We start from the raw sequence: 12,475 nt of genomic DNA, 5'->3' as shown, positions 1-12,475 counted from the left end.
TCCAGATGCCTTGAAAATAAAATAATTTACCTTTTTTTTCAACTCATTTTTGGTAGTTGTTTATTAACGAGAAACAAAATATGGGGGGAACAATAAATGATTTATTCAGTATGTTAAGCTACAGTGCCTAGCTACAATTTTCTGTCAATTATTTGACAACATAATAGCATACATAGTCAGAATGTATCATACCGGTTCATGTCAACAGTTGGATTTCACATCCATTTACTTCCATAATAAACATCTGTTTGTACTGAGATTTCAAATTTGGTCTGAAAATTCCACAAAGAAGTAGTCTGAATAAGTGACATTTTGAAATGTAAAATGTGTAGGAACTCTTTTATCACCATTTACTTTTTCACATGTAGTATATGTGGTTGAACTGACTGTGATCACATCTTCACTTACCAGCCTTGGAGGAGGCAAAGGACATCTGCACCTACCTGAGGCCCCTGCAGCGCCTGTTTGAGGACATGGAGAACGCAGAGTTTCCTGATGTTAGGAGTCAGATCGGCCCTTTGATGCACACAGTGTGCCTGGTGTGGGCCAACTCCAGATACTACAACACCCCAGCACGCCTCATCGTTCTGCTGCAGGAGACCGCCAACCTCCTCATACAACAGGTCAACGGCACTCTTGTCTCTGTGTCGTCAATCTCTGTGTCAATCCCAAGAGCTTCTTTCTTTTTCAGTATTATTTTTATGGTAACAATCTTTGTTGCTAAGGAATCATTGTTGTGGTGTTTCTGAACTGTCAGAGATCCCCTGTCAGCACAGAGTGGGTGGGTGGTACTGAGATTTTCTTTTCTTGAATTTTCTGTTGATGAAGTTTTACTGTCTGTGGGTGGAACTTTTCTTTATTCTTCTCAGCTATGAAGGCTTTCACTGTTTCTTTATTCTACCTTCTTCCCTTGTGTTCGGTGTTTTGGAAACAAACCTTTGTTTTTGCTGCCAGAATTGTATAGTGTACCAGAAATTCTGTCCCACCAGGGTCGGATTAACTCACTAGGGGGGCCCAGGGCAAAATTCAGCTGCGGGCCCGTATTCACAACCCTCCCCAGAGCTTTTCTCTCTTTTTGGGATGTGTATGTATCCTGTGGCGCTTCAGTACCCACAGTGCACATAGCAGACTCCACACCGCAATCCTAATTTATTTTGCTCAGAGCTCCAGAGACCAACTGGTGATCCTACCTGGAATACCATCCTGCCTGGGTTTGCTGTGTGTCAGTTTTAAATGTTTGCAATATATCCCCTCTCAAGGAACATTCACCATGTAAGCACAGTATTAACTGAAATACTTGTGATAAAAACACAGGGTCTCAAGATCAGGTCTCTTTCTGTTAAGAATGTAACTAGAGGTAGGAGACAATTCAGGCACACACTCCAGGTAATCCAATTAAACAAACAAAATATAACATGTTAATTTGTGAACTTTAAGGGACTGTTATGGATCTGCACTCTCAGCACTATTTTGTACAGGGACAGTTCACCTCAAAATACAAAACAGACTTACATATTTTTCATCTTACCCTTTGTGCTACTTATCAATCTGCAAAGAAGGAAGCATGCATCTACTCATGATCGAATTCGCATGTTTTTGACAGTGCTAGATGTAAACATTGATGGTGTCCTCCTTGGCTGAGCTGTAATATTAGCTAGCTCAGTGGTGCTAGGTGAGCTAGCAGTAGATGCACGCTTCCTTCTGTGCAGTGAAACGATTGGCTGGTGTTAGGTAGAAAGAATATAGTTCCTATTTTTCAACTTTGAAGGGAGTGAGGTTAGTTGTTTCCTTCTGCCCCTAGTTTTTATGCTAAGCTAAGCTCATCATCTCCAAACTCGAGTGAGTGGTATCCATGTTCTCATTTAACTCTTTGCAAGAAAGCCAAGAAGTGTCTTGCTTCTGTGGTTTTGGTGAGCAAATACGACAGATGACTACTGCTTTCTTTAATGCACACGACTGTTTGCTGCTGTGGTCTGAGTTTGATGAACTCCTTTCAGATTGCTGCTGCAGCTTGTTGTATGACTGAGGCAACCACAGAATCCACACCAAGGAAAATGATGTAGGCAGAATTTTATGGTGATCTGAGTTCCCTGAAATGACTGCTTGCTAAGCCCTGTCCTGTTGCTACAGCTGTCCGTCTTTTTGTTTGTGAACGACACATATGCAGATTTATAGAATACAATAGAATTTTTTATATTTTGGGTTCTTAGCTGGTGACTGTCACTTGCTAGCTAATTAACTCTTATTCTGTGAGTTGGATGAAAATGCCAGATTCATTGTCCTTGCTTTGAAAAGAGAATAATGTAAACAAGTCTTAAAAATGCAATTGACAGATCCCAAGTCCTGCCTCCCTTAGTTACTGTTGCAAGGTTTGACAAGCTTGACCAAAAGAGACATGGCGATGCTGGTTTTCTGTGCTGCAGTGTTTATTAGATAGTGTTTGGGCGTCAGGCACTGAAGCCTCAAGAAGCTGACTAGAAGGACTACAGTACGCAATGGAAGTGCATATCCAAACAACATCAAAAGTAACTCCTGGACAGCAAGTAGCCTTACACAGATAATACCAACAAAGGAATATTAGCCTCAATCTTTTTGGCTAATGATAATTCATGTCATTTTAAAAATAAAAATATGTCAGCAACCAACCTATCTTGCGTTTTCCAGATCTCTTTAACATGTCACAGAAATAAGGAGAAAGCCAATCTGGCTGACACTGATGATCGGATATTAGGGCAACTCCTCTTGATGTAGCTTTATGTTGACTAGTTAGTTAGCTAGCATTTTGCTAACATTAGCTAACTTCAGATGTGATGACAGTTGCTTCTACAAGTTGCCTGCAGCCACATCTTTTAAGTCAATTCAAGTCAGGCAAAAGTTGACTGAGGTTTTGCAGAAGTTTGCTCAACTATTATTGGAGCACAAAGAAAAATGGGACAGGACTTCAGAATGGCTAATTGATAGTTTCATACATGATATCATACTAAAAACTGAGGCTAAAGCTGAGTACTTGTCCTGGGCAGGAAGATAGCATCCACACCAGTTGATGATCCATGTAGAAGATAAATAAATAAAGAAGCAGCTCTTTTTGGCTGTGTTGTATGTAGCATAAACAAGACTTAAATAAGAGAGGCTCAGACATGGGGTTGTACATTTGAGGGTTTACTCACAAAAAAGCCAAAGACTTGGTTCATCATGACAATTTATAGTGTATGACAAACAAGCATTGTGACAAAAAAAGCATTGTAGGTACTGTAGATATGTTCCAAGTGTTATTTCTTTCCATTCAGACACCCAGCTCAGAGAACAATTGATTCTCCTCACATATCCCAGTTTGGCCAGAATCGTGTCAGATCTTTTAGCTGAAGTCACGTCAGGATAACAACAATCCTTATCTCGTCACCCACCCCACATATTACACAATAAGAGTTTAAGCCAGGTCATCTACACTATAGCTGCAGTGTATGGTACAAGTTAGGGGTGTCCCCGACTAAGAATTTTCATAGTCAAATCTGATTTGACAGATTTTTCTTTTAGCCGACTAATTGTCGAATCATGTTGTTTTCCCCCTCATTGATTAATGAGCTCATTTGCGTCAGTTTCCGCTCCAGAGAAAAGAGCTAAAACACCCAAATAAACAAATTTAATTCTTCAGTTGGCATAATAAGATAATAATAATAAAAGTAAAAGGGTTATCATTTTATCTTTATTTTTATTCGTTTCACTTCATCAAGGTATGATGCTCTAGATGAGCGCAGACTTGCTGCCCAGCCGGGGACAGCCCTCCATTCCGAACCACCCCCACTCTGAAACTGATTTTCAAGTCCATATCGAGTTTCCTGCGTCAAACACTGCCGCCTGCTCTCCGGCCGCACTTGCACAATTCTGAAATTCGTTGTACTACAAGAGGTTGAAATGAACGTTCAACTCATTGTTTTTAATTGAAAATATGTCACTGTCTTCATTTATTATGTATAATTTTGCTAGCAGCAAACACATTTAAAAGGAGATGATTGTCAAGTCTTTTTACGCGTGCTGTCCGTGGTGCTGAAATCCCCACTGCCGGATTCCCCCCATAGTGATAATAAAAAATTCAAAAAACGTCTAGTCTATCAACAAAACAATCAGCCGTGATATTCGTTTCAAGAAACTTCAGGTAAACAAATAATCCTTCAAAAAAGTAAAAAGTTTGATTTGAGAGCACATACCTCCTCCAAAGTGTTTCTTTATGCGCTCCGCCACCGTAAATCACCGTAGGCCTCGATGCTGCTCTGATGGTCCTGCAGCGCACTCACTCACCTCAGCTTATTTGGATCAAGTGACTGGGTGATTTATTCATGCTTAGTAATGATTATGCCTACTGATTAAACGCACACATCATTTTCACTTTTTTATTAACAGAAATTAGGCTGATGTTTGTATCAAAATAGGCTATATATCATGAATTACTAGAAAACAAATACATTCTATGTCAAATCAAGATGTTGAGCAGCAGTGAGCACCCCCATATAGTCAGAATGGTGACTTCATGACCACATTTTGTGATGATTCGACGGCGAGACTGGCAGTCAAATCAGACTTCTCCGAATCGAATCACTGAATCATCGACTATTCGGGGTCACCCCTAGTACAAGTTGTTATGAGTGGATGCAGCTAAAAGCTGCATTGTAAAACAAGTTATAGTCTCTTGCTGCCCAACCAAAATATAGAATCTTGATGCCAGTGGGTGGCAGATGCAGCAGTAACCGCTTGCTGTCTTAAAAAAAAAACATCGAGGCTGTGGTGCCCCAGGACAGGTACATACTTTTAAACGAAAATGCTAATGCTTTCTTGAAATGGGGATTACTAAATTAATCTGACACTGTAGCAACAATTAACCTGTTACTGCTTTCTGATACCAGGCCCAGGTTTATATAGTCCCAGAGGAGGTTCTGAAAGGAGAGATTTCAGAGAGTCTCCTGAAGGTGCAGACGAGCCTGGAGATTCTGCAGCTCTTCAGGAGCACCTACGAGGACCGGAGGGCCAATCTAAGCCAGTACCAGAGGAATGGGAGCTTTGTGAGGCCTTGGGACTTTTCCCCACTGTTGGTCTTTTCCAGACTTGACCGTTTTATCAACAGAGTCAGGACCATTAAAGTGAGTATGGAAACATTTTTCATTACTCAAAAGGTGGCGAATAATTGAGAAATGTCTGAAGTTTTTGGCTTAAACTTGCCTTTTGTGAAAATTAGACCTGTCTTGACAGTGATACTGTAGTTTAGCTTGATTGCCCTTAGTTTCCCATTTCCTTTTTCCCAATAGGACATCCTGTTTACAGCTGTGGACCTGCTGAAGCTTGAGAAATTGGAAATTGGAGGCGTCCGAGGCCGAGCGCTCAGCCAGCGGGTCCAGTTGCTCCACCAAGAGTTTGCGGACATGTACAAATTGTTCACAGACAAGCCTTATGACTGCTTGGACCTCGACAACAGGGTATGAAGTATTAGGATCACAGGTTGCATGACAGTTTTGTTCACTTGCCTGCTGGGAAAATTGGCTGTAATTTTATAAAGCGACTTTGAAGGACATTTTATTTTCATAAAGGTTCCATGAAATACAAGACACAGGCCACAGGCTGAATACTTCTCAGTACATGCTCTTTTTTTCAGGCTGGCAAACACCACCACATTCTGGTCACTTCAGCGTTTGTGGAGCAAATTGTATCTCTGCCCAAATGAAATGATGTGTTTTTTTCAGTGCCATCTAGTTGCATAAGCAAGATGTTCCTGAGTTATAGCAAGAAAAGCAATTTACTTTGCTTGTGAGACCCAGTCAGTGCTCCCTGCTGGATGGCTTTGAGTCAGTGAGATGTGAAAAGGAATTTGCTGTGCTGGCTCTGCGTTAGCGTGCACTGCTGTGTGGTTTTTTGGCTGTTGGTCTAGCTAAGCTATCTGCCCTGCAGGAGTATGAAGAAGACGCGAGGGAGTTCAAACTTAAGGTGGATGACACAGACCGACGACTAGGAGCCATCTTTTGCCAGGCCTTTGAGGATGCCTCTGGACTTGAGCATGCCTTCAAGGTCTGAAAACTTAATCTCCCTGTGTCACACACACACACACACACGCACACACACAGTCACTGAAAGTACTTTCACTTATCTGATGTCTGCAGGTTGTGGATATGTTTGGTAGCTTGCTGGAGCGCCCCTTAGTGGCCACAGATGCTCTGGACAGATACCCCCTCCTCGTCTCCATGTTTGACAAAGAGCTGGATGGCTGTAAACGCCTTTACAACAAACACATCCAAACGGCAGAGGAGCAGGGTGAGAGCCAAAAAATGCCTGCATTTTACATAATACTCAATTTAGTCACTTCACAGAGATGTATGAGTGAGCAGAGTGTGATCAGGAGGTCAAACCAGATTGAGGCTGAAATCTACCTTTAGATTGCTGAGGTTAGGTATGAAGATGAAAATAGTAATGTTCAGGTTAAGACTGCGAATTTCTGGGATTAATTTACTGTTCAGTGTGGTTAAACGGAGGGATAAGTGAGTACACCATTATCTGTATTTGTATCTGTTCACTTTACTAAATTATCTGTATCCGCATTTATACAAGAGATGGGTGATGTTTAATCTGAAAGTGGGTGGGATATGATCTGGGAAGGCGTGTGGTCTAATCAGAACTTCTTATTTTGAACCTGAAATTAATCTGGGTTGATCAGAATTTGCCATGTTTATTCATTTAAAAACTACTCACAGAACGGTGTCAGGACTGAGCTTCAGATCATTTTTGATCACAAGAGTGAGAGCTGAACACACTAATCCAAGTGAAGATTTTCCATCATCACGAGTACAGATATTGACACATTTTACTCAGATGATAATGGTACTCATTAAAAATAGATGATCTGTACTGATGCATATAGTTTTGGTTTTGTTTGTTCAGGTGTTCAGGTTTTGAGACACCTGTGTATGAGGCCCTGTCTACATGTATAAGGATATTTTTGAGAACAGCCATCTTTCCCCTCCGTTTAAAAAAAAATCTGTCTGTGATAGTCTGCCATCGTTGTTGTTTCTGGTCCATTACACATAGCAATAATGGACATGCATGAACTAAGGAGACATAATCATTTCCCAAAGACTCCATTTTACATGTCCACATGGGTACAAAGTAACTGGAGTTTTGAAAATTCTGCACTTAAGAAGGCATTTTCAAAAATCATGTTTGCGTGAAGATACTAGGCCAAAACATAAAGGAAAAAATCAGTTTAAACAAATATCTATATACATGTAGACAGGGCCTGAGATTTCAGCCTCAGCCTTCTTGTTTAAAGAGAGATATTCGCAGATGCAGGTGCATTGGAAAATATCACTTGAGTCTTTGAACATAAAATACCGCACACTGCTCTTGCTCAGCTTCACAATTTATTAGTTACGTTTTGGTCCTTTTGGACCTTCGTCAAGAGTGCTCAACACTGAACATTCTTGATGAAGGTCCAGAAGGTCCACCTTTTATGAAGAGTGTTCAACACTTATTTTCTGCCCACTCAGATGTTTTCACTTATGTATGTAATTAGACCTCATGTCAGGATTTTATGGGTGGGTAATTAGACTCGATAGAGATATCCTGTGCTGTCCTTTAACTTTTTGTTTTATTTCAAGGACTGGATCATTTACCATTATCCTTCATTCATTTTCTGATAAATGTAATTCTCAGCATAGCTCCACCAAACTTCAGCTTGACCATTTTTTCTCAGTCTTTCACTGACTTTGTGGTAAGTATGTGTCTAACAGTGAGTAATGATTCTTAACCTGCTCAGGTTGGACTCCAGTGAATAAGAACATGCCAGCTGTAGCTGGTGGGCTGAGATGGGCTCAGGAGCTACAGCAGCGCATCCAGACCCCCTTCTCCAAATTCAGACACCTTTCCTACCCGTGAGTCCCCCCTCTTGTCTCAAACACAGCAGATAAAAAAATGAATTTTGGTGTGGCCATGCATTTCCAGCGGTTTCAGTGTAAATTAATGTGAGTTGTTATAAAGGCCACACAAAAAAATGATTTGCTGGAATATTGGCCACTGGAATGATGCTGAATATAACCTTTGCATGGGTTGTAAAATCCCATCTTCTCTGCAGGTGCCTGGAGTCCGCAGAGGGAGCCAGGGTCATCCAGAAGTATGAGGAGATGATGCAACTGCTGGACAGGTGTGTGTGGATCTTGTCTCAGTGTGTTACACTATATGTCATCATGCTTGATGTATGTGTTGCTGAATAAAAAGAGCAGAGAGAAAGATAAAATAGAATAGACAGTGACAGAATAGAACGCCTTCTTATTGGACTGTAAATATCATAAAAGCCAACATGAATCAGATAGTAGCTCTGTCTCTGACGTTTTTTCCCCTGTAATTTTATACCAGCGCTGTTTTTAAACTGAACAGTTGTGATTTTGTCAGTTGAGTGTATAACATTTATGAAGCAGCCCCTGTGGAATAGCATGTAGACATGGAGCTCCAGGCATGATTTATGTTCTCATTACTGTGGCGCTGCTCTGTAGATTATTTCATAGGACTCCCATAATCCCATATGCTCTGTCGCTGCTCAGTGATGCCAAGTGAGAAATGGCCTTTTAGACTACATCCAGCATCAAAACCTGCAAGATAAAGCATCACATTGGAGGGGGAAATGCTGTTTCAATGGAATCAAGATGAGTTTCATGAGAGTCAGATAGATTTTCCATTTCTATACTTTTGAAGAAATGTCCTCATACAAAAATGAGAAATTCCATAGGATGAACGTGTTTCTCCATTTTTCCCTTAGCCACTTTGAAGTTTGACTTTGGGGGTAATGTAAGAATCATAACTAGTAAATTGAGATTTTAGATGCAGACTGTGCGATATTGAGAAAATTAAATATCACAATATTTTGGACCAAATACCACGATATTGATGTTGGGATGATATTGTAGGGTTGACTATTGGTGCTCTCACAAAACATTTACAAAATGAGATTTTTGATAGATAATCATCACTCGTGGATATAATGACTGAGTGGGTAAAGGCAAATAATAGAACAGTTAGAACAGTCTGGTTCGTAAAATTACATCACCTTACTGTTATGTAGCCTTACAGCACTTACAATATTAAGATATCCAAAATCTAAGATGATATCTAATCTTAAATCACAATATTTGTATAATATATTACCCAGCCCTGTTTTGGATCCTTGGAATCATTGTCATTTTGCATCATTGTATTGATATACTGTTATATAGACTGTTATTTATGCAACAGTAGAATATGAATTTCATTGTGAGAATTTTTGATTGCACTATATAGTGCATACATTTGCACTCAGAATTTGGACACTGAAATAAAATGGCATAAATACATTAAGTTGCATGGTTAGCTAATTAGGTATAAGGTCCAGCGAGCTAGCATTAATACAGTCCTGCATTAAGGCATGGGACGATATGAAAATGTCATGTCACCATACTCTATACAATCATCAAAATATTCTAATAGGAATACTTCACCCTTAAAATTTTTATATCAGTTACTCACTGCATTTTAATTTGAATCCGTGAAGAAAAGTTTGTTGTTCTTATAGGCTTCCATGGTGAAATTTTCTTTTAAAACTCTTAAAATGGCACTAAAAATAGTGGAATCACTTTACCTTACATTTTGTTATAACATTATATTTTTCTACATTTCAACTATTTGAAATGACATAATAGCTTTTGATATGAAATATGCTAATGTTTGATTAAGATCTTGTGTTATTTTAAGGCTGGTGTGTATGCAGCCTGTTTTTGCAGAGTCTTTTATCGTTGGTTTCCCAGCAGTTGCTTTGGTCGCTGTTGGACTTGATATTCATAATTATCCCAATAATAGAAATTCACCACGATCAACTTACTGTGAGTGTTTTTTATTGCAGTCTGTGATAAAATCATGTATCATCTTCATGCTTACCTGCAATAAATTCTCCTGTGTTATACTGACTGGGTTTTTCTTTCATTTTGTCTACCCCATTTGTATCAGTGAGGGCAGATTAAACAGCAGCACTTCTCTGTATGTTTAGTTGGCAGATTAATTGATAATGACAGTTCTCATTTGTTGCAGGCCTTTATTGAGCCTAGATTGATATTAGTGTTAGGTTACAGTAATTATTCAAATTGAGTATGCATTGTGGGAGGTTAAAGGTTAGAAAATCATTATAATCATCATGAAAGTGTGTGTGTGTGTGTGTGTGTGTGTGTGTGTGTGTGTCCACTATACCCAGACGTATTTTGTGAATGAGATGCACTGACACACACCCAGACAAACGGCCATTCTTTATGCTTTGCACGCCTAATATCACTCCTTCACTTCATGTTCCCCCACCCAGAGTAATGGAATGATGAACAACACCAGTTCTTTGCCCTCAATTTACTCCCATCAGAAATTAGAGCCCTTGTTATGCTGTAATAATCATCGCCGCTGCCTCCGATGAATGCCACCGTTATTATACATATTCCAGTCAGGAACAGGACGGGCATGCTCACTCATTACCCCCACAGACAAAATGTAGCGTGATTTATGGCCATGACCAAGGCATTTGATTGCCTCTGCGTCTGAGGTGCCACTATCAGGAAATGAAGCTCACAGCAGAAATCCAATAAGGAGCACACAGTGCGCACTGAAGTTCTCATCATAATCGTGGCTATTTACAGATTGATATAGCTGTACCGAGCCCTGACATATTCTCTGTTCCCAGTCTTTCGCAGATGAATCAGCGTTTATCCTCATATTACCCCCCCCGCACCTAAGTCTAACTCTCCTTCACCGCTACCTCTCCCTATGCCTTACTGTCTGCCTGATGTGGACGAATGAATTACGCCTCTCATTCTGTTTACAACCTCTGAGGATTGGGAAAATGTCTCAATCATATGCCTCTTAGCTGCTTGTTTTTTTCTCTCGCTTATGTTAATTTCCATGATGTGAGCTGTTTTTACGCCCGTGGTCTAGTGAAATAAAAGTGCCGGCCCTTTTAATGGGACTCTGAAACAATGTTATACCCTGACGGGAAAGGTACAAATTGTTTTTCTGTGATAATAACTTTTGTTTGATTGTGATCACAGATTGCGTTCTTTGTGTTTGGTATTCCAGATACTCAGCCAGCCTGTATGAGACATGGACAGAGACCGTGGGCGAGAGTTCTCAGTACAACCTCAGCTTGCCATTAATCAGCAGAGACCCAACCACTCAGCTGATCTCAGTCAACTTCAACCCGCAGGTTTGAAAAAGAAAAACTGATCCAAGACAAGCTGCAAGATGTGGGACTGCTTGTAATTCTTTTGAATACCCGTGGACAGGATCTGAGTGATTTATTAGTTTGGTGATATATCAAGCTGATCTCTTGTAATAAATATCTTCTAGTAAGTGTTGTACATCTGCCTGCAGCTGAATATAAATCTTTCAGATAAAGTTCATCTTTTTAATTAGTTGGGCCAGTATTTTAATTTTTCATTTAAAGACCGTAATGTTGGATCACGCTGCCCTAAAGCATTGCTAACCTACAACTCATTAATCTGAGTTTTAGTAGAAAGTTTTCTACCACCAACACCGAAACTCTAGTGTTGGATGCACGTCTGTAAAATTGTTTATAGTGTGAAATTGGTCTTAAAAGTAAAGATGCTAAATATTGGCAGACACTAATAGCAGTCTGTGCTGATAAAAAACTCTCAATTGTTTTCAGTGTATTCATATGTCTAATTTCTCTTTCAATGTCTTCCTAGCTGGCGTCTGTGCTGAGAGAAGTGAAGTATTTGGAGGCCAGACAGACCGAGGCCATCCCTGAAACTGCGGTGCAGATCTACACCACCAGGGGGCAGCTTTGGCAGTATGTGGCCAACCTGGAGCTCACTGTGGGCCGATACAACAAGGTTAGCGGAGATTAGGCTTAAAGCAGTGAAGACACTGTATTAAAGGACAGATACACACGCTCACTAGCTGTCTGAGGTCACAGCAATGAATTTGAAAGTGGTACGGTATCATTGTGACGTCCAAGGTAGAGTTCAGTTAACTCATTAGTATTTGAGCTAGCACCAAATGGCAGCCTCCAGGCATGAAAAATGCCAACATAGAAGTGCCAAAGACTGCAGTTTCACTAATGGCCACTTGGGGCTGGCTCCAAGAGCAAGTCAATCCCCATAGAACCTTCTAACTTTATTGTAAACAAACATGTTTACAGCATGGTACTGAAAATTATTTGGGTAATTTCCCCATTCATGACAACTGTCCTGGCGCTCTTAGTTAGATCCAACCCTCACTCTTCAACAGCTCCACCCTCTCATCCAAATATGGTCAGTTCTGGCTCCAAAAAAATAACATGGTGAAGGTCTAAATGCTAAACTCGAGGCTTCAAACCAATGGTCGACATCATGATAACTACGTCCAATATTTTAATACAGTCTATGGCTACCACTAATGTTAGCAAACTAATTCCGTTGTTTTGTCTTTTAACTTC

At 40.2% G+C, this 12,475-nt stretch overlaps 1 protein-coding gene across 1 annotated transcript in view; it reads left to right on the top strand.

Annotated features, from left to right (window-relative positions):
• dnah9 (dynein, axonemal, heavy chain 9) overlaps positions 1 to 12,475 on the top strand; it is a 202,293-nt gene that overhangs the window by 7,785 nt on the left and 182,033 nt on the right. The window contains 9 exon segments of the mRNA XM_078163039.1: positions 412 to 623; positions 4,899 to 5,132; positions 5,298 to 5,465; positions 5,935 to 6,051; positions 6,144 to 6,294; positions 7,793 to 7,907; positions 8,108 to 8,176; positions 11,116 to 11,242; positions 11,745 to 11,891. Of these exon segments, the coding sequence (XP_078019165.1) occupies positions 412 to 623; positions 4,899 to 5,132; positions 5,298 to 5,465; positions 5,935 to 6,051; positions 6,144 to 6,294; positions 7,793 to 7,907; positions 8,108 to 8,176; positions 11,116 to 11,242; positions 11,745 to 11,891 (1,340 nt within the window).

This window comes from Epinephelus lanceolatus, chromosome 21 (assembly GCF_041903045.1).
Source record: "Epinephelus lanceolatus isolate andai-2023 chromosome 21, ASM4190304v1, whole genome shotgun sequence".
Taxonomy (NCBI): domain Eukaryota; kingdom Metazoa; phylum Chordata; class Actinopteri; order Perciformes; family Serranidae; genus Epinephelus; species Epinephelus lanceolatus.
The sequence above is the reverse complement of the archived record's forward strand: the minus strand, read 5'-3'. Positions and strand labels throughout refer to the sequence as shown.